Source organism: Macaca nemestrina, chromosome 9 (genome assembly GCF_043159975.1).
Source record: "Macaca nemestrina isolate mMacNem1 chromosome 9, mMacNem.hap1, whole genome shotgun sequence".
NCBI lineage: Eukaryota > Metazoa > Chordata > Mammalia > Primates > Cercopithecidae > Macaca > Macaca nemestrina.
In genome coordinates, this window is record NC_092133.1 from 85,248,678 (window position 1) to 85,271,483 (window position 22,806).

At 44.1% G+C, this 22,806-nt stretch overlaps 1 protein-coding gene and 1 long non-coding RNA gene across 10 annotated transcripts in view; one reads left to right on the forward strand and one right to left on the reverse strand.

Annotated features, from left to right (window-relative positions):
* Nucleotides 1-3,950, reverse strand: part of LOC105486664 (FERM and PDZ domain containing 2) — a 134,460-nt gene extending 130,510 nt beyond the window's left edge. For 7 of the 8 annotated variants that reach the window (XR_011607900.1, XM_071069932.1, XM_071069930.1 and 4 more), the window contains exon 1: nucleotides 3,624-3,948. Coding sequence is in view for 7 of the 8 variants with exons in the window: in XM_071069932.1 (XP_070926033.1) it covers nucleotides 3,624-3,648 (25 nt within the window). In the remaining variant the exon portion in view is untranslated. Of the gene's footprint in view, nucleotides 1-3,623 lie in introns of all 8 variants that reach the window. The other variant, XM_071069935.1, reaches the window with a different exon arrangement.
* LOC139356296 (uncharacterized) lies at nucleotides 577-18,893 on the forward strand. 2 transcript variants are annotated; one of them, XR_011607902.1, is made up of 7 exons: nucleotides 577-932; nucleotides 2,221-2,279; nucleotides 2,738-2,848; nucleotides 5,558-5,667; nucleotides 8,461-8,611; nucleotides 12,072-16,872; nucleotides 17,708-18,893. It is a non-coding gene; the product is annotated as an uncharacterized lncRNA (long non-coding RNA). The 2 variants fall into 2 exon arrangements; XR_011607901.1 differs by having other exon boundaries at nucleotides 2,221-2,848.
* The last annotated feature ends 3,913 nt before the right edge of the window (nucleotides 18,894-22,806 follow it).

The window sequence follows — 22,806 nt, forward strand, 5'->3', positions numbered from 1 at the left end:
TGGAAATCCTACAAAATGGTTTCCTACAACCATACTTTGCCCCTGCCCTGATCCATTCTCTGTCTTGCAGAGTCCTCTTCCTAAAACACAAATCTGACCACGTCACACCTCGTGAAAACCTTCAGCCACTTTCTGTTCTCCAAAGGATCAGCTCAGATCCTGGGCAAGGTTTACAGGACCTCAGGCCCACCTCTTTGGACTGATCTCCAGCAGCTTCCTCTTGCCCCCATGGCCTTTTTCCAGCCTCAGATGCACCACACCCTCCTTGCCTCCTGTCCTTCTGCAGGCTCTGTGGGGACACTCACATCTGGAGCTCCTTCTTCCTCCACTGGCTGAATGACTCAGTAATTTAACGGGTGAATACTTCAGATGCTGCCTGCACTCTGTGAACTGGCATCACAAAAAAATGATACTGATAGAAGAAGCAAAGGAAATTCCTAGATGGCACTTTTAAAAACTGTCTAATACATTTACTGTCTAGCCAGACACTGTTTAACCCATCTTGAATCTATGGAAGAGTGAGTTCTGACAGCTCAGCCTTGATCTGCCTCCTGCCTGGCACCAGCCCTCCTGGAACTGGTTCCTGTGCACCATCCTACACATCTCCTTCCTGCCTCCCTTCATTACGTACTCTATTTCCAACAATGTTGGGCTATGATAGCTTAAGGAAATACAGGAATAAAGGAGGCTTACAGCTAAGGCAAGAAAAAAAAAGAGAGGGCAGTTAACAATAGAACTGCCAGCAACCAAGGGTGAAAAGAAGCCTGGGGAACAGGAATCAGCCTCGAAAGCAGACCTCTGCCAGGAAAGCAGCTAAAAACACTGACATCTCAGGGCGAATACAACTCAGAAGGCGAATGGGAATAGAAAAGCAGAGTGGCTGGAAGAGCAGGCTCCGAGGTCAGAGCTGGATTGATCCCACCTCACCATGGGCAAGTTACTTCCTCTCTTTACTCATTTATACCATGAGTTATTGTGTCTGGCACATGGCAGTTTCTCAGTAAATCCTAGCTTTTCATGTTATGAATGCTGAATATATGGAGAAGGCAGGTAATAAGCTAGAGACAAGCCAGCAAAACTAGGGTTTCAGATCAGAAATGACTTCACCGATGGAGCTGCAGGTAGCATTGTCCTGGGCTGCACACCCCAGCCCTTGCTACTCCTTAGCAGTTGAATTCATAGCCATCTTTTCAAATCGTGTTCTTTTCAACGAGTCCAACATTTTGGTGAGTGACAGCTTCATCCCTAGAGAGAAAGAAGTATTCTTCCTAATTCCTCCTTTCGTGCTCCCTTCATTTGTGCCCATGAGTCATTTTTTTCACCACTCTGTATTTTGCTCCTTAAATCTCTCTTGGATCCTGTGACATGCTGAAGAAGCCTCCTACTGACCTGTGAGAGCCAATTATTAAATTTCCAGAAATTTTGTAAGCTGGCTGTTAAACACAGCCATTACCAAAAAGTGTTATAAAAATCTCCAATTAAATAAGTTATATTAACAATATGTTGAAACTCACTATTTACAAATTATTTTTCTGCATTTTACTGTTGTCTGTGCTTTGGAACTTATTTAAATGAAATATATTTCTATTTTGGAAACACTATGTAATGGTGTGCTGGTGCACAGCTCTTCCACCTTTGTGTTTAGCGATATCACATTGGGAGCTTGTGATTAGCCATGGTGGTAGTATTTATACCACAGAAATTGTCAAAAGCTACAAATTAGGGCTTGGTTTGCTGTTTTTTCATTCCCTAAGAAAACTAAGAAAGTGATGGAGAAAATGTTCATGCAGATTAAACCTAAAAGTGTGCCGTGTCCATATTTGTTACATTCTGAATAACACAAAAATTGGGAGAATACTCCTCCAAACTCAAAAACTGTCATCTGATCCAGCAGTCACTCATGTCATTACAGATGAGTGAAGTTAAGACAATCATCTTCATTGTTTCACTTTCTTCTTACTTGTCAATGTAAACAAAAATATCAACCAGCATTCATATTGGAACTACATTCAGTGGTCAGTTGCAAACAGGCTGACCAACGGTATAAGAGTTCAGCAAAAATCAATGAATGCATGCTGTGAGAATCAAATGGCTATATAGAATTTGTAATAAAGAGTATTTTATATTTTATTACTTGTAAATTGTGCAATATACATCCTTCATATCAGTAAAATTTATAATGAACTTATTAGATGCATATTTATTTGTTTTTGCTCACAGTGCTGGCAGCACCAGCTTGGAGGCCTCCTCTTCTCTATATCCCACTGTTGTTTTCTTAGGTTAGGCCATCTGTCATCATTCCAGGTTTCATCCTCTCCAATCCCACACCCATATTGCTACTAGATTAATCTTCTTAATATTAAATGCAGTCACGACACATTCTTCATTAAAACTACCAGTGTCTATCTGGGACCTTCTGAGTGAACTCTGGGCCATAGAAGGCCTTCCTTGCTCTCCCCTGTTCACCTCTGCAGCCTCCTTTCTTATCAGACTCCCCTGTTCCCATTTTACTAAAGTTAGGCCAAACTGCCTGCTGTTCCCAGAGTATGCTTTACTTATTCATGCCACTGGGCCTTTGCATGTGCTTTTCTCCACTTGAGATGCCTTTCCCACTCCCCCTGCTCCCACCTCCTGCTAGTGTCCACTTAGCATTAAAGCCATGCTCAAGCATCACCTCTCCCAGGAGACCACGCCGCCTCCATTTCAGCACTTGCTATCACTGCCAGGTTTCATGCAGGTCCAACATTCTGCCCCCCAACTCCCACTCTCCTATGATCTGGAAGATCCTCTGGGCCAGGGGGAGACATCCCCAGCATCTAGCATGTGGCTTGGTCCCAGGAGATACCAAGTAAGTTCTTGTTGAATTAATAAACTACTTAATTGGTTTTAGCTACAACCTATAGCAAATCATAGGATTTAGCCAGGAGAAATAGGCATGACTCATCTTTGAACTCAACTGTTGCTTTAAAAAAAAAAAAAGTTGTTTAAACTGTTGAAAACCTCAACTGAGTTTTTTTCTTTCCTTTAAGCATACAAATAAAGCCAGGTGAATCATTTCTTTTCCATTGTTTTCTGGAAGTCAGCTAGACATAGCCTGAGACTTCTTACTTTAAACCACTGATACTCTTTAAGCAATAACAAAACACTTGCTTCTGAAAGATAGTGACAGCCACCATTTACTGGGCTACTCAGATGCTCCAAGTATGTTCTAAGTGCCTTACACATGTCACCCCATGAATCTTCAACAACATCGTAACACATGGGGCATTATTATCCCCATTTTACAGGTGAGAAAAATGAGTCTTAGGAAAGTTAAAAGAGTCATTTGAATTTGCACAGATGCTGAATAGCAAAGCAGTGATTCAAACAGGGGTTGTTCTGATTCTAAAGTCCATGTTTTCTAGTCTGAGCCCATTCTTTATTGCTAAAACAGAAATACAATGTCTATCAGGCTTAGCCAATGACCTGGAACAGATAATACTACAAATAATAGCACAAAGGGCACTGACACAGGTCCTTGCCCAGCTGTGTTCTTCTTATTCCGGATACCTAGACCCAGTAAGAAGTTTGCCCTTTCCCTGACCCAGATTTATAGGAGAAAACTGAATAACACTAAGGAATACCTGTGTCCTTCGTTAAAGGCTGCATCTGAAAGTCTCCGTGACCGGGTCTAGGCCTTCATCATTGGACAACTTTCCAACAAGGAGCAGGGGTCTCTTGCAAGTCTGTCCACGGAGCTCCCTGCCACCAGCACTGTTGCCGCTGCCTTTGTTTACTGCTTGTCACTAAGCACTTGCTGCCCAGTGAGTGAGTCAACAAGGCCCCTTCCCTTTCCTGCCACCACTCTTGTTCCCTGGGTTCTGCGCAGTCTCTGGCCTGTTAGCAGGCACCGCCACCCCAGCAGCCTGCGTCCTCAAAGCCAGTGACCCGTGAGAGAGCCAGGAAGAGCTCAAGTGGATTAGGTGCCACTGAAGGCAATGGGATTGCTGCTCAGCAGGGCTTTTACACTGATGTATCTTTATCTCCTGGTCCAATCAAAAGAAAGCTCTGCAAGGAACTAGGGGCGGCCCCAGAGCAGAAGCTTAGTGTCATCAACTCAACAGTCCTCCACGCCCTTTCATGGTGTCAGACATTGGACCTGCAACCAACAGGACAGGGAACCATGTGAAAGCAGCAGGAGGAAAGGATAACCTGGATCTGTCTGTGAGAAAGCAAGAAAAATGTGGTTAGGGGAAAAGGAATTCTTACTCTCTTTGATGCTTGGATTCAGATAGGAACCAGCAGAGATGGAGAACAGCAAGAAATAGATCATAGTTCTGTAGTGGAAGGGGCAAAAGAACAGATCTCTCAAGCCCTTTAAATCAAAAGCAGTGTCAAAACTGAAAAGTATTTGTTTAAAAAGAAAACATGAGTTTTTGCTTGACTACAGAATAAAATACTAAAATTTGAGGCTAGGCGCGGTGGCTCACACCTGTAATCCCAGCACTTTGGGAGGCCAAGGCGGGCAGATTACGAGGTCAGGAGATCGAGATCATCCTGGCTAACACAGTGAAATCCCATTTCTACTAAAAATAGCAAAAAATTAGTCGGGCATGGTGGTGGGCACCTGTACTCCCAGCTACTCGGGAGGCTGAGGCAGGAGAATGGCGCAAACCCAGCAGGCGGAGCTTGCAGTGAGCCGAGATCGCGCCACTGCACTCCAGCCTGGGTGACACAGTGAGACTCCATCTCAAAAAAAAAAAAAAAAAAAAAAAAAAAAAAAAAAATTTGATGAAACTCAGTGCTGGTGAGGGCATGGAGAATGAGCACTCTCATATGCCAATAGTGAGATTATAGATAAGTGCAACCTCTCTGCAGGGAATTTGGTAATATTCATCAAATTTGTAAATGCACATATCCTTTGTAAACCCAGCTGCTAAGAAGTAACCCCATGGACATTCTTGCAAAAGTTCACTAAGGCATCTGAGAAAGGATGCTCATTGCAGTGTATTTTTGTAATAGCAGAAAACTGAAGGCCACTGAAGTGCCCATCAACAGTGATTACTGTGGTTCACATACAGCAGAAAACCAGCTATGCAGCTGTGTAAAGAAAGGACGTAGTTCTGTGTGTGCTGGCATATAACAATTGCCTAGAAAAATTTTGAAGCGACAAGAGGTATGGAACAGCCTAGTATATTTCCTTTTATCACAAATAGGTACATAAAGACCAGGTATATTTATGTATATTTATGTATATTATTCTTTATACACTGTAGTATATTAGAATATTATGTAGCCATAGTCTTGTGGTTCTGGAAGGAATCACAACCTACTTACTAGTGGTTGCTTTGGGGAAAGAGTTTTGGTTCATTATTTAGTCAGGAAAATTATTGTTCATTTTGGTATTTTTCCCCTTATAACCTTATATTACTTGAAAAAAACTAAAAAACACAATGTTTTACAAATTTTTTTTCCTGCTTAAAGCTATCTGTATTGACATTCCCTGCTAGCTAGCAAAACATTTTACAGTATCTGCAACCATCTTTTACTGTTTTTTCCAAACTTATCTTCTCATCAGATTCAGCCTTGAAGACGATAAAATGCAGATTCCCAGGCACCGCCCTGAATCTGCTGAACCTGAATCTCTGGGCCAGAGCCAGAGCATCTGTATTTTCAGCAAGTGTCCAGGTAATTTTTATTTAGTAATTTTTTCAGGCTGACCATGCAATCTTTCCCCCAGAGGAAGAAAGTTAACTCCTCCAGTCATGTGGCTGGTTCACAACAGAACAAAAAAGCAACACCTAAGTCACTGGTCAACAGGTAAATGCTGATCTGCTAAAAGTCACCACCACCTTCACTTTTTCTGTTAAAAATACTAGCATCCAGCAGTAACCCCCTTCTACTGTTGCTCTGCTAACATTTCATTAAGTCCATTTTTTTTGCACAGAAATTTTGTTAATGTATTTTTGTTTTTCAAGTTATCAAAGCTAATTGTTTCTCTCTGAGTCATCTCTGTGTCATTCCCTATATAATTTTGTAATATTTTATGTATTTTTATTTTTTAAGGTTCTTTTCATGTCAAAATTCTTTATTATGTATGATCTTTTTTTTTAAAAAAAAAAAAACTTTATTTTAGGTTCGGGAGTACATGTGAAGGTTTGTTACAGAGGTAAACTCATGTCATGGGGTTTGTTGTACAAATTATTTCATCAACCAGGTATTAAGCCCAGTACCCAATAGTTATTGGTTCTCTCTCTACTCCCACCCCCCACCCTCAAGTAGACCCCATTGTCTGTTGTTTCCTTCTTTGTGTTCATAGTTCTCATGATCTAGCTCCCACTTATAAGTAAGAACATGCTGTATTTGATTTTCTGTTCCTGAATTAGTTCGCTAAGAATAATAGCCTCCAGCTCCATCCATGTTCCCATGAAAAACATGATCTCATTATTTTTTTATGGCTGCATAGTATTCCATGGTGTATGTATACCACATTTTCTTTATCCAATTTGTCATTGATGGGCATTTACATTGATGCCATGTCTTTGCTATTGTGAATAGTGCTGCTATGAACATAAATGTGCATGTGTCTTTATAACAGAACAATTTATATTCCTTTGGGTATATACCCAGTAATGGGATTGCTGAGTCAAATGGCATTTCTCTCTCTAGGTCTTTGAGAAATTGCCACACTGTCTTCCACAATGGTTGAACTAATTTACATTCCCCCCAACAGTGTATAAGTGTTCCCTGTTATTTGCAACCTTGCCAGCATCTGTTATTTTTTATATTTTATTAGTAGCCATTCTGACTGGTGTGAGATGGTATCTCATTGTGGATTTTATTCGTATTTCTCTCATGATTTTGAGCTTTTTTCCATATGCTTGTTGGCCACATGTATGTCTTCTTTTGAGAAGTTTCTGTTCATGTCCTTTGCCCACTTTTTAATAGGGTTGTTTGTTTTTCTCTTATGAATTTAAGTTCCTTATAGATGCTGGATATTAGACTTCTGTTTGATGCATATTTTGCAAATATTTTCTCCCATTCTGTGGGTTTTCTGTTTACTCTGTTGATAATTTCTTTTGCTGTGCAGAAGTTCTTGAGTTTAATTAGATCCCATTGTCAATTTTTCCTTTTGTTGTGATTGCTTTTGGTGTCTTTGTCATGAAATCTTTGCCAGTTCCTATGTCCCAAATGGTATTGATTGCCTAGGTTGTCTGCCAGTATTTTTATAGTTTCTGGTTTTACATTTAAGTCTTTAATCCATCTTGAGTTAATTTTTGTATATGGTGTAAGGAAGGGGTCCAGTTTTTTTTGGTTTTTTTTTTTTTTTTTGAGGCGGAGTCTCGCTCTGTCGCCCAGGCTGGAGTGCAGTGGCGCGATCTCGGCTCACTGCAAGCTCCGCCTCCCGGGTTCCCGCCATTCTCCTGCCTCAGCCTCCCGAGTAGCTGGGACTACAGGCGCCGCCACCACGCCCGGCTAATTTTTTTGTATTTTTAGTGGAGACGGGGTTTCATTGTGTTAGCCAGGATGGTCTCGATCTCCTGACCTCGTGATCCGCCCGTCTCGGCCTCCCAAAGTGCTGGGATTACAGGCTTGAGCCACCGCGCCCAGCCAGGTCCAGTTTTAATATTCTGGATGTGGCTAGCTAGTTATCTCAGCACCATTTATTGAATAAGGAGTCTTTTCCTCATTGCTTGTTTTTGTCAGCTTTGTCGAAGATTCACAGAGTTGTAGGTGTACAGCCTTATTTCTGGGCTCTCCATTCTGTTCCATTGGTCTGTGTTCCTGTTTTTGTAGCAGCATCATGCTGTTTAGGTTACTGTAGCCCTGTAGTATAATTTGAAGTTGGGTAACTCAATGCCTCCAGCTTTGTTCTTTTTGCTTCAGATTGCCTTGGCTACTCAGGCTCTTTTTTGGTTCCATATGAATTTTAAGATAGTTTTCTTCTAGTTCTGTGAAGAATATTGTGTAGTTTGATAGGAATAGCATTGAATCTGTAAATAGCCTTGGGCAGTAGGGCCATTTTAATGCTTTGATTCTTCTTATCCATGAGCATGGGATGTTTTTTCATTTGTTAGTGTCTTCTCTGATTTCTTTGAGTAGTGTTTTGTAATTCTCATTGTAGAGATCTTTTAGCTCCCTGGTTAGCTGTATTCCTAGGTATTTTATTCTTTTTATGGCAATTGTGAGTGGGATTGCCATTCTGATTTGACTCTTGGCTTGGCTGTTATTTGCACATAGAAATGCTAGTGATTTTTATGTACATTGATTTTGTATCCTGAAACTGCTGAAGTTGTTTATCAGCTGAAGGAGGTTTTAGGCTGATCGAAATCTTTGAGTTTATATATGTTTAAATTTAATTGCTTCACTTTCAAAAACTGTGTTTATTACTATTTATAGAGAGTTCTTGAAAGTGAGGTATATAATCAAGTGAAATTCAATAATAAATCCAATTGCCAGTTGTGCTCTTTTGTTTTCCAGAGAAATAGAACCAATTGGATATTTATTTATAAGGAATTATCTCATGTGATTATGGTGGCTGAGAAGCCTCACAATCTGCCTTTTGCAAGCTGGAGATCCAGGAGAGCAGATGAGATAGTTTCATTCTGAGTCTAAAGGCCTGAGAAACATGGTAAGTCCCAAAGAGCAGAGGACCAATGGCCCAGCACAGTCAGCCAGAGAGAGAGAGAAAGAGCAAATTCTCCCTTCCTCTGCTTTTGTGTCTGTTCAAGACTTCAACAGACTGGGTGATGCCCACCTACATTAGAGAGAGGAGTCTGCTTTACTTAGTTCACCAACTCACATGCTAATCTCACTGGGAAACAACCTTACAGGTACACTGTATTAATCTGTTTTCACGCTGGTGATAAAGACACACCTGAGACTGGGCAATTTACAAAAGAAATGTTTACTTGGACTTACAGTTCCATGTGGCTGGGGAAGCCTCACAATCATGGTGGAAGGCAAAGAGGAGCAAGTCACATCTTACATAGATGGCAACAAGCAAAGACAGAGAGCTTGTGTGGGGAATTCCTCTTTTTAAAACCATCAGATCTCATAAGACTTAGTCACTATCATGAGAACAGCATGAGAAAGACTTGCGCCCATGATTCAATTACCTCCCACCGGGTCCCTCCGACAATATGTGGGAATTCAAGATGAGATCTGGGTGGGGACACAGACAAACCATATCATCCCAACCTGGCCCCTCCAAAATCTCATGTCCTCACATTTCAAAACCAATCATGCCTTCCCAACAGTCCCCCAAAGTCTTAACTCATTTCAGCATTAACCCAAAAGCCCACAGCCCAAAGTCTCATCTGAGACAAGGCAAGTCTCTCCACCTATGAGCCTGTAAAATCAAAAACAGGTTAGTTACTTTCTAGACACAGTAGGAGTACGGGCATTGTGTAAATACTGCCATTCCAAATGGGAGAAATCGGCCAAAACAAAGGTTCTACAGGCCCCATACAAGTCTGAAATCCAGTGGGGCAGTCAAATCTTAAAGCTCCAAAATGATCTCCTTTGACTCCATGTCTCATATCCAGGTCATGCTGATGCAAGAGGTAGGTTCCCATAGTCTTGGGCAGCTCCATCCCTGTGGCTTTGCAGGGTACAGCCTCCCTCCCAGCTACCTTCATGGGCTAGTGTTGAGCGTCTGCATCTTTTCCATGCACACAGTGCAAGCTATCAGTGGATCTACCATTCTGGAGTCTGGAGGATTGTGGCCCTCTTCTCACAGCTCAACTAGGCAGTGCCCCAGTAGGGACTCTGTATGGGGACTCTGATCCCACATTCCCTTTCCACACTGCCTTAGCAGAGGTTCTCCATGAGAGCCCTGCCCCTGCAGCAAACTTCTGCCTGGGCATCCAGGCATTTCCATGTATCTTCTGAAATCTAGGCAGAGGTTCCCGTACCTCAATTCTTGACTTTTGCGCACTTGGAGGCTCAACACCACGTGGAAGCTACCAAGACTTGAGGCTTGCACCCTCTGAAGCCATGGCCTGAGCTTTACACTGGCTCCTTTCAGCTACAGCTGGAGTGGCTGGGACACAGGGCACCAAGTCCCTAGGCTGCACACAGCATGGGGACACTGGGCCCGGCCCACAAAAACACCTTTTCCTCCTAGGCCTCCAGGCCTGTGATGGGAGGTGCTGTCACAAAGGTCTCTGACATGCCCTGGAGATATTTTCCTCATTGTCTTGGTGATTAACATTCAGCTCCTTATCACTGTTTTTTCTAATTTTTTTTATTTTTTACACTTTAAGTTCTGGGATACATGTGCATAACATGCCGGTTTGTTACATAGGTATACATGTGTCATGGTGGTTTACTGCACCTATCAACCCATCATCTAGGTTTTAAGCCCTGCATGCATTAGGTATTTCTCCTAATGCTATTCCTTCCCTTGCCCCCAACCCTCCGACAGGCCCAGGTGTGTGATGTTCCCCTCCCTGTGTCCATGTGTTCTCATTGTTCAATCGCCACTTATAAGTGAGAACATGCAGTATTTGGTTTTCTGTTCCTGTGTTAGTTTGCTGAGAATGATGGTTTCCAGCCTCATCCTTGTTACTTTTCCAAATTTCTGTAGCCGGCTTCAATTTCTCCTCAGAAAATGGGTTTTTGTATTCTATCACATTGTCAGGCTGCAAATGATTTGAATGTTTATGCTCTGCTTCCCTTATAAAACTGAATGCCTTTAACAGCACCTAAGTTACCTCTTGAATTCTTTGCTGCTTAGAAATTTCTTCCACCAGATACCCTAATTCATCACTCTCAAGTTCAAATTTCCAAAAATCTCCTCCAATTTGGGGTGTACAGGGTATCAATTTGGGGGGTACCAGGGCAGGGACAGAATGCTGCCATTCTCTTTGCTAAAACATAACAAGAGTCACCTTTGGTCCAGTTCTCAACAAGTTTCTCATCTCCATCTGAGACCACCTCAGTATGGACCTTATTGTCCATATCACTATCAGGCTTCTGGTCAAAGCCATTCAACAAGTCTCTAAGAAGTTCCAAACTTTCCCACATTTTGCTATCTTCTTCTGAACCCTCCAAACTATTCCAACCTCTGCCTGTTACCCAGTTAAAAAGTAGATGCCACATTTTTGGGTATCTTTTCAGCAGCACCCCACTCTACTGGTACCAATTTACTGTATTAGTCCATTTTTGTGCTGCGGATAAAGACATACTTGAGACTGGGCAATTTACAAAAGAAAGAGGTTTTATTGAACTTACAGTTCCACATGACTGGGGAAACCACACAATCATGTTGGAAGGCAAGGAGGAGCAAGTCGCATCTTACATTGGTGGCAGCAGGCAAAGAGAGAGAGCTTGTTCAGGGGAACTCCTCTTTTTAAAACCATCAGACAGCATCAGACTTATTCACTATCAGGAGAACAGCATGAGAAAGACTTGAACCCATGATTCAATTACCTCCCACCAAGTCCCTCCCACAACATGTGGGAATTCAAGATGAGATTTGGGTGGGAACACAGCCAAAAAATATCATATACCCAGAATAATGTTTAACCAAGTATTTGGGCAATTCATGGCCCAATCAAATTTGACACATAAAATTAGCCACCACAAGTCCACCCTGTGTCTACTTGACTGTGATTTAAAGACACACAGTGTATCTGTAAAGTGTATATCACACTTAATTTCCAAATAAAGACAAGACAATAACAAGGGCATTATTTCACCTAACATGTTACAACTATCCTGCATACGACAAAAAAAAAAAAAAAAAAAAAAAAAAACACTTAATAACCCTTTCCCCATAAGAGAGGTAAAATCCTTGAATGATGTTTACTTCTCCTCTTGATATATCATAACTTAAATACTTGATGTAAAATTATCAATACTTAAATACTATGATATAAAGTCAATATATATTATGTTCCAGAAAAAGGAATAAGAAAGGAAAGAAAACAAATATTATATACACACAAAAAATATATTCATAACAAAATAAGGAGGAAATATTCATGATAATTACAGTCCTCATTTCTGTAACTGTTTACATGGTCGTTGCTCATGTTTATAACTATTTTCTTTCACTACTCATTCTGTATTCCCTTTACTTTCAGCAAATATCACAGATGACCATGGTTCCTTACCTGATGGAGTGACCCAAACCTTCATTCCTGAAGTGTCTGTGCCATTGGTAGCTCCTGTCTGAATTGGGTTGTTGTAGTTTTCCACTGACCTTAATCACAAGGCGTGGTAATACTAAGAGATGCCCTAAGAGAGCTCCAATCCTTACTCCATTGTGTAACAGCAGTTGAATTTCCCCTTGGCAGTGAGGATCAGTTACCTCAGCCAGCATAGTAACTCCCATCTTTGCCTGTTGATTCAGAGGCATGAAGAACCCACAATGACTGGGTAGTCTTAACTGTTGTGTCTCCCAGTAGAAGCATTCTTTCATCTGAAACTAAGACTTAACAGCATGCACAGCATAAGGTCACAGGAACAGGAAGTAAAACTTTTGCTGTGGGTGACTAGGGGTAATAATGAATGGTGCCACCCTCATTTCTACCGCCTGACTCTAGGCCCATGAAACCCGACTATGGGAGAAGGAACACCTTTAGTGAATGTTGATTCAGAGCATATAGAGCTTCCCAGAGAATGCTTCCCCAACCCTGCAAGGCATTGCCACCTAGATGGTGTTGTAACTGAGTCTTCAAAAGGCCATCCCTCTGTTCTAAACCAGCTGCTTCTGAATGGTGGGAAACACGGTAAAACCAGTGATGTGCTATTCCCTATGCCCCTCCTCTGGGCTCTGCTCCAAGTGCTCTGCCCAACCAGCACTATGCCAGCTTTCAGGACCTGTATGGGTTGCCTCCTCCCTGCATCTGTCCTCCAGATGTGGATGTGGCTGGAGCTTGGCTGTGAGGACCTGGAGCCCCGACAGTGTGGGGAAGACTTGGAAGAGTAGTGGCCCATGGCCTGGGGCTAGAAGTCCATAAATTCCAAAGAGTTAGAATTTTCATTTCACATTTAATCTTCCAGGAGGTTATGAAGGTACATTTACTAAGGTACGAAGACAGACATATTTAAAGTCAGATTTTTATTTAAAGTCTGATGGCTTGACTCATAACTTTTAAATATTTAGACCTAACATACGTGGGCCTCCACTTGCATTCTTTGTCCTGGGTCCTGCATATTTTAGAGAGGGCCTGTTCCTTTACTGGAGCTGTCAGCTCTGGACTCCCTGTGGTCTATCCTGCCCTGCTTCTTTATAACGTCAACACATCTTTGATCTCCTCACTTCACCTTCCTCACCCTACCTCAGTCATCTACTTCTATGTTCATAACTCAACCTTTGTCATTACAAGGAAATGTTGCTGTACTACTTGCAAAACTTACATCTCAAACATCCTATGCTCAGACCAGCCACTGACTACTATTTTTCCAGCTTATTCCCTCAAGTTACCCAACTCTGACAACTTTTTGTGCTCATCAAGACCTCCCATTCATGATCCATGAATCCTACCACTTTTTCACTGTTCTGTACTTCTCTCACTGTCCAGCTTAGAGTTCATGGTCCATGTGTCAGGAACTCCTACTAAGCACACACCAGACCACACTTCCCAGCCTCCCTTGCAGCTAGGTGCAGTCATGTGACAGAGTTCCAGCCAATGGGACATGAGTGGATAGGATGTGTGCATAGGAACGGGGTTCAGAATGGCAGTGATGATAACCACAGTGATCTTGGAAGCCTGAGACCCTAACTTATACCCATCTAGAACATCTTCCCCAGAGTATTAAGAAAGAAAAAGGAAATATATTTAATTTGAGCCATTGTATTTTGTTACATCAGCTGCATTCCTATATCTCCTCACTGAAATCACTCCCCTGCATGTAGCCGGGAGGGCAAGCACCAATGCAGCACAGGGTTAAGAGCGGGGATTATCCAACCAAAACCGCCTGAGTCCATATTCTGGCTCCATGACATACTGGTTTTGCAACCTGAGCAAGTTATTTCTCCTCTGTGCCTCTATTTCCTCACTGTTTCCTCACTTGTAAAATGGAGATGATAATGGAACCTACTCCTAGGTCTGTTTGAGACCCACAGGTCTGGTAAGCAAGTACTGTAGAACAATGAGACTCTGCCTGCCACAGTGAACGCTATGTATCTGCCACCACTGCATCTGCTCTCAACCCTACCGCCTCTCTCATACTTACCTGGGGCAGGGGGACCAAATTCTAGTTAAATTCAGGTTTCCCCTCCTCCTCTTTGTGTCCAAGCAGCTGAGCCATGTTGAAGAATATCACAAACCTCTGCTGTGCTGCCTCATCTTGCTCCCCACTCATGGCCGCAGCCCACTGGTGGCCCTCACAGCTCCTGGTCGTCCTGCTGCATATCCCAGTCAGTCTCTTCACTTCTTCCAGGCTGCAGCCATGCCTTCTCCTCGCCCGATGCTGAGCAGTAACCTCATGCCTCAGTGAGGAAGGAGAAGCTGTCAGAGGGGAACTCCTTTGTGCTCCCACATCAAACCCACCTACCTCCCTGTGTTCCCTTATCTGTTTCCTCACCTCTCTCCTGGTTCTTCTCAAATTAGGCTCCTCCTGCCCCCAATAGTACTGAAAGGACTCTGTCTAGGATGCCAAATCCAAGAGTCAGTCTCAATTCTCATCTTCCCTGACCTGCCAGCAGCACTGGATCAGCCCCGTTTCCTCACATCGCTTTATTTCCTTGGGTTCTAGAATGAATGCTCCCAACTGTCTTTATAGCCCGCTGGCCACTCTCTCTTCTCGCCTGCTTCCTCCTGCGCTGCCCTCTAAACACGGGATTCCTGGGAGTTTCTTCCTCAGCATCTTCTCTTCCCTTTCTATCCCCATTCCTCGCCGACAATCAGCAAGTCCCATGGTTTTAGTTACCATCATAGGCAATAATCCCAAATTCAGATTTACAAAGAGCACCTGTCCCTCCAATGTAAACTCTGGATTCTTCTGACCAACTGCCCACACTTCTTCACTTCCCTGAGGTCTAATAGGAAACTTAAGCATACCTGAAAGAGAGTTGTTGATTTTCAAATCATCTCTCCCTCCCTAATTTAATTATCTCAATAAATGTCCTTACCATCAACTTCAATTCCCAGGCCAAAAAAAAAAAAAAAAACAGCCACCCTTGACTCCCCTGGGTCCTTACATCACATCAATTGGCAAGCTTTGCTTAAAACATCTGACACGCCTCACCATCCCCCTCCACCCTCCCCTGGGACTATCATTCCCCACCTAAACCACTGAGGAAGCTTCCTGGTTAGTCCCGCTCTAATGATTGATGACCCAGCCTATTCCCCACTCAGCAGTCAAGTTGTCCTTCGAAAACCAAAGGCAGATCACGCAATCCCCTTGTTCAGACCTACCGATGGGTGCCCACTGATCGCCTGTGATCTAACCCTGGTTAGATCTAGTCCCTCTCTCCTTGGTGTCCCCTGCTCCAGTCACACTGGTATTCTTCCGAGGTCCCAGTTTGTTCCAGGGCTTTGCATGTGCTGTTCCTCCTGCCTGGAGATCTTCATCTGCTATGATGTCGCTTCATTCAGGCCTCTGTCCGAGCGCTGCCTCTTTAGAAAGTCTGTGTTCCTTTATCAGGCTGGGTCCCCTTGCCTCTATTAGTCCTCTTTATAGCAATTACCAGTTTTTATGTTAATACTATGTATTTATTTCTCATTTATTTTCTATCTCCCTAATGACAAACATTAGCTATCTGATGGCTGGGACCATATCCATCTTGCTTCCTGCTTGTGGCAGGACATTTTCAGCTGCATGTGACAGATGAAGCAATGAAACGTGATTTAGACAATCAAGGACATCTGTGTCCCCACATAAATGCACATTCAGCAGCTCAGCAACATCAGAGCCTGAGGCTGACATTTGTTCTTCTCACACCAAAGAATGGCTGCCGCAGCTCCAGCCTTCACATCCAACTCAACCATGTCAGAAGGAAGAGAAAGGACTTTGATCTTCACATCTGTTTAGAATCTTCCAGAATCCCTAGTCAACTTCCCCTTTTCTATCCCTGGCCAGACAAGATCAAGGGTCCACCCCTAAACCAAAGTAGAAGAGGATGAGCGCAGTTGGCTCTGATCAGTCATGATTTCTCCCTGGAGGGGAGGATGAACTCAGCTTCCTAGAGCATGTGCTCCCTGATGGGTTCACAAAATGAGACCCTGAGATCAAGGAGGAAAAGGGTATGTGACTATTAGGTGAAAACTCTGGAATGATTGCCTCAATTCTGTACCCCCTGCACCTAGAACAGGGACGGACTCAGAGCAGATGTTCAATAAATGCATGCCGATTGGATGGTAGAATATTTGTGCCTTTACAGAGGATAGGTGTCAGAGAGAGCAGGACCAGAATAATGTGCTGTAACTCAGGCCCAGTAAGTGTCAACGTTTTTGCATGCAGTACACGACTCCAAACACACACACACACACACACACACACACACACACACACACACACACACACACACAGAAGCAGAGAGTATTGTCCTGATTTTACAGATTAAGAAATCGAGGTACAGGGAAGTCAAATAATTTTACCAAGGACACATAGCTGTAAAAGATGGTAAAGTTAGGATTTGAACCCCAAAAAGTCTGTGTTTCTTCCCCTAGAAGAACCAATGCTAGTGAAAGCGTTGGAGAGGTAGAGGGTAGTTCTTTCTTTGAAGTGAGAGGGAGGGAGAAAGCGTGGAAAATATTCGGGTCCAAGGGGAGAACGTGGACAATCTCATGTCAGATGGCCTCAGTCTTTTCAGTAAGTCACCCTCAGAGTCACCTGCTGATGAGTAGGATGAAGCTCAGACAGAAGTGGAAATGGATTGGCGTGAACACGGGGAAGACGGAGATGGTGACCAGGCAGAGAAGAACAGTGGAGATGGTAAGCAGCCGGTGAGCCCCACAGCTGGGGCTGTGCAGAGGATCAGAGAATCAGGAAGACCCAGGGAGGTGTGGGCAGGGGTGACCGGGACCTGGGGTGAGGGAGGGACAAATGCCAGAGGCTGGCTCAGTGCCTTGTACCTGTTCTGGTTGGTGGGGGAGGGCAAGGATTTTTAAAGAGTTAAGTCTGAGCAGACCCGACTCCCAGGTTTCAAATCTGGAGCAGATGGTGCCTGGGTAGTTATTGAGAAAGGCTGAACAGAAAGGAGGCTTTGTGTACAAAGGAAGGAGGATCCTGCTAAATACCAGTGAAGGGGCTGGACCCCAGCCAGGCAGTGCTTGGCAGGACAGGCCTGGGCTGAACTGCATCGTATGTGACCAGAAAGGACAGGGAGTCCAGCACGCTGGGGAAGGAGACAGAGCCAAATGAGACGGGTAGACCAGCCAGAAACAGCAGGGGTGGGACCTGGGACCTGGGCTTTACTTAACAGCCCCAGGGCTGTAGGGCTACAGTTCAACTTCTGCAGCGCTCGCCTGTCAAGTACAAGGGCAGCTGACAAACGTCTGTGGTTTGGGATGATTTGACCTTGGTTGGTGTTTCTACTACCTGCTTAGATAACATCTGGGCATTGTTTTTCTAAGAACTGCAACTGAAAAGGAAAGCACACACTTTACTAAGATTCCCACAGCCAGGTCCATGGGCCAGGCCTGGAAGCCATGAGGAGGAGGCTGAGAGAGCTTCTCCTGGTGGGAGGAGGACTGCCCACCTCCAGCTCAGACGCTCTGGGTGCAGACATCTGCCCCTGCCACGATGGCTCAGGTGGCTCTCTTTGCAGGTACAATGAGCTTATGAACTGCTCTGGCCCAGGTGGAGGAAGAGACAAATCTGGCACTCAGAGAAAAAGCAGCAGTGAGTTGGGGCCAGAATCACTGATCCACTGAGACAGGCTGTGGAGACAGAGGCACACATATAGCCCGCAGGAAGAAGAGCAGGAGGAGTAGGACACAGGGCAAGGTTGCCCAAGGCGAAGCTTGCAGACATTGAGCACCCACGGCCTTTCTTCTCGTAGCAACACATTCCAGTTGCTGACAAAGTTCTAGGAAGAAACGAATGATCTCTCCAGTTCCCAGTTGAAAAAGGAAGTGCAAAGTTTGGGAAAGGGGCCCATTCTTGGACGATTTATCTACCACTGAGAAGGGGTCTTAAGGAAGGCACATCCTTTGTCCTGGTTCCTTCCACATCACAGAGGGCAGGAGAGCCTCTGGATTTCTCCAGCTGCAAAGCAACTGAGGCCGGCGATCTTCCCATGATTTCTCACTCAAGTATTTGCCTTAACCAACAACATGGCTTTAATCCATAAATGGTCCACAATGGCTTTGGCTCACATGCACTCGGTGCTGCCTGGGCTCCTGTTGGGTCGTGAGGTGAGAACATGGTGCCCTGCCCCCTCGCCCTGCTGCAGTGCCACACACACAGCCACCCTGCCCACCCTACTGCTCCTTCCCACCCTCTGGCCACCCACCTGTCAGAGAAACTCTGCCTCCCTATGTCCCTCAACTCCCGCGGTGGCCTCCCTTCTCCCTAACTCTTCTGTTACACAAACTGAGGCTGAACCTGAAAGCACATGACAATGACGCCATTTATCCCCATCGTTCAATCACTCATTCATCTCTCCCACTGCTCACGGAACCCTGGGCAAGTGACTTAGCCTGTTCGTTAACATGTGAGAATTAAATGAACAAATCCATGGCCATCCATGGCATATTTTACATGTTCAATATGAGTTCATCATTAGCACTATTGTTGTTTTCATTATAGTCTATGTTATCACTTATCCAAACATTTACTGAAATCAGCTGTGTGTCGGGTACACTCTAGAGAGTATGCGAGGAAGAACGGCCAAGGAGGCCCATGTTTCAGCAGCTCAGTGCTGGAATGGTCTGAACACCACCCCTCTGTCTGTACCTCAGCGGACCATTTCCTGTAAAGAAAAAAAATCTTGTCCAATAAAGCATTTCTTTGCAGAAGTCTAGATATCCTTTGTATTTTCTTGGGTTATGACCTCTCGGTCAATGTGATTTCTCCCCTTGGGCTAAAGAACTCTGCCAAACATGGGGAGCAGGCCATAATGAGAGATGGGGTGGTATGCATTGTCTGGGATGCTTTTCTTTGCCTTTGTCAAGTTGCAGAGAAGAAAGGCCTTCTGAGAACAGGGACAGGGCAGTCCCCTATCCCACAATGCAGACCTGACACTGCTGCATCTTCTGGTGACCACACCACCTCGTGGTCACCACTGGAACTCCACCCAACCTCCTAAAACGTGAAATTCAGCCACAGTCCTTCTGTCAGAGTGACCTTGAGGGCTACTTGGTGAGTGATATGGTTTGGATTTGTGTCCCCGCCCAAATCTCATGTCCAGTTGTAATCCCCAATGCTGGAGGAGGGGGCCTGGTGGGAGGTGACTGGATCACAGGGCAGATTTCTCCCTTGCTGTTTGCATGATAGTGAGTGAGCTCTCATGAGATGTAGTTGTTTAAAAATGCGCAGCACCTCCCTCTTTGCCCTTTTCCTCCTGTTCCTGTTATGTAAGACATGCCTGCTTCCCCTTCCCCTTCTGCCATGATTGTAAGTTTCCTGAGGCCTCCCCAGCCATGCTTCCTGTACAGCCTGTGTGAGCCAATTAAGCCTCTTTTCGTTATAAACTACCCAGCCTCAGGTATTTCTTTATAGCAGTGTGAGGAGAGACTACTACAGTGAGCAACACTGTCTAATTGCGGCAAACATTCTTAGAAATTAAAAAGGAAAACAACTCACTCCTCGGAAGACAGTATGTAATAGTGGTTCGAGCCAGATAGAGTTTCACCTCCAGACGAATGAGCTGGGTGGCCTTGGGCACATTACACAATCTCTCTAAGCCAGTTTCCTCATCTGAACTGGAGTCATAATAATGCCTATCTCATAATGTCGATATGAGGCCGGCGTGAAGTTCCAGATGTGCTGGTTTCATACATGGCCAGTTAGTACCTGCCACCCAAGCATCCTCTGTCTCCTCCTGCCCACACTCTGCCACTGGATTCAGTGTCAGGAGTGCAAAGTCCATTCACACACAAGACCCCTCTTGCTTGGGTCCATGAAAGCTGATGTTTCCCACACATTTCTGGAACCACCAAATAAAGTCCACGCATAGCTGCAAATCAATCCCAATCATGACTCCCATAGCTGGAGGGCCATACACACTGGACATGTCATATCTGCCTGCCTCTAATGGGCCACCTGAATGGGGACATAGTGACAGGGCAGAAGGTGGCCACACAAATTCCTACCATCCCTGTACACCATCCCTTTGCTGAGAGGTTCTAGACACTGATGCTCTGGCCCTCTCAGGATTATAACCACTACCTCAGGCTAGAAAGGAGTCCCTCCTTCACCCTGCTGTGCCCAGTCAGGAGAACCCTGCCAAGCCTCACTGGGACCCATTGTGTCACAGAGCAATAGAGGTTCTTCATCCCCACACAATTGTTTTCCTTCCTTGAAGTGGGTTTGAAGTGCTAGCTGCATGCCGTCCTCACAGTGAGCATCCCATTAGGCACCTGACCCAGAACCCTGCTAACTCACTCTGTCTCTTCCTTTTTTTCCTGGCCCTAGTGAATGCCAATTGATGATACACTTTGTATCAGTTATCTATCTATTATCAGGGAACAAATGGCTATAAACTTAGTTGGCTTAACACAACCACCACTTTATTTGTTTGTGACCCTGTGGGTCAGCTTAGCTGGGTGGTTTCTCTAGGGTCACGTGGTTCCAGGAATCATCAGATGGTTTGATGAGGGCCTGAGGGTTCAGGTGGCCTCCCTTACATGTCTGAGAGTTGGTGTCAACTGTCAGTCAAGGCTTTTTATCTCTTTGTGTCTCTCATCTTCCATATGGTGACTGCAGCTTTCCTAGAGGACAGTGGGAGCTGCAAAGCCTCTGGGGGCCTAGAGCCAGAAGTCACATGGTGCTACTTCTGCTTTCTAACTGGCTAAAGCAAGTCCCATGAACAGCCCAGATTCAAAGGAAATAAAGTCCACCTCTTGATGGACTGACAGCAAAGTTACATTTCAGAGGAAGCTTACACAGGGATAGAGGGACATTTTGCAGCCATCTTTGCAAGCAGTCTCCCATATGGTGGTAGGATTTTTTGTTTATTCTACCTCGGTTGGCTCCTCATCCTTCTTGGAAATCAGTGAACATAAGTTACTACTCCAGAGTGAAGGAGCAGAAGGACTTCAACACCAAATGCATCTGTATGTTTCTTTACCCCCCCTCACCTCTTGTCCTTGTCTTACTACTGCCCCATTTACCCCAAGTGTGTGCTGCTTGGATCCTTTCTTTCATTCTAACCTTAAAGACAAACATTTCTTTCTTTCTTTTTTTTTAAAGAAGGTTCTTACTCTGTCTCCCAGGCTGGAGCACAGTGGCACAATCATGGCTCACTGCAGCCTCAAGCTCTCAGGCTCAAGCAATCCTCCCACTTCAGCTCCCAAGTAGCTGGGACTACAGGCATGCACTACCATGACAAGCTAATTTTTATTTTTTATTTCATGTAGAGATAGGGCCTCACTTTGTTGCCCAGGTTGGGAAAGACAAACATTTATGAGCCAAAAGCAATAGCTCCATCACTCAGAGAACCTCCCAGGCGCCAAAAATCAGTTTGTCCGGGCCAAGGACAAGAAGTAGTCATAGTGACTGTGGGAAAGGCAACAAGGAAACAGATGTGAGAGATAATGAAGAGACGAATCCTGCTGGTGAGAGATGCAGCCTTTTAAAATTACTTAATACCTCTCATTTGGAAAGCGCATTGGAGAGAAGGTAAAAGAAGAATGGAAAGTAGGTAAGTCTGAGGTAGAATGTGAAGATCTAGTCCTCTTTGGGAATTTGATAGTGATTGCTTTAAATGTTTACATACATCTTGGGAGAATTGACAGTTTTGCAATACCAAGTCTTCCAGTTCATGAACATGGTACATCTCTCCCTGCATTTAGGTCTTCTTTAATATCTTTCAAGCAAGTTTTGTAATTTTATCCTTTTGAATTTAAAGCATGTTAAGGCTATAACATTTTTATTTAAATATTTCTTAGTACCTTTTTTGAGAAGTGTGTGGCTACAGATGTGGCTGCTGACACTCTCAATGAATAGTGGAAGGGTTATGTGGTCTGAATCAGTGGTGGGGACAACAAACAAGGTTTCCCATAAAACGGGTGTCCCTAACCATGGTCATGTCTGCCTGCTATGGAGAAAGAGTATTCTTGTAATAGACCAATAACTAGATAAAGAAAGCACAAATCTGTTTGGGGTTGCATTGTGGATGCCAATCTGCATGTTCTCAAGTTAGTGATTAAAAAAAGAAAGAAAAGAAGAAGGGAAGTATATTTCTGGACTGACTAATGCAACTGTACCTCATCACCTGGGGTCCATAAGAGCTAGGAGAATTTATAAATGTTTCAACCTCTCTAAGGAACATGATGTTCTCCTGCACATTGTGAGAAAACTCCTCAACAAAGAAAGTAAGAAACCCAGGACCAAAGCACCCAAGATTCCCCATTGTGTTACTTCACATGTCTGGCAACTCAAACATCAGCATATTGCTCCAAGGAAACAGCATTCTAAAAATAAATAAATAAGGAAGAAGCTGTAGAATATGCTAAACTTTTGGCCAAGGAAATGAAGGAGGTCAAAGAAAAACACTAGAAACAGATTGCCAAAAGACTGAGGCTGTTTTCTCTGAAAGCTTCTACCTCTGAGTCCCGTCAAAAATAAGATTTTCTAAGAGTAGCAAACAAATAAGATCAGACATCCACAAGAGGGAGAGGGAGGGGAGCAAGATTTCAGACACTGCAATTTATCAGACACTGGTTATAAAACAACTCCTTTTTTTTTTTTTTTTTTTTTTTT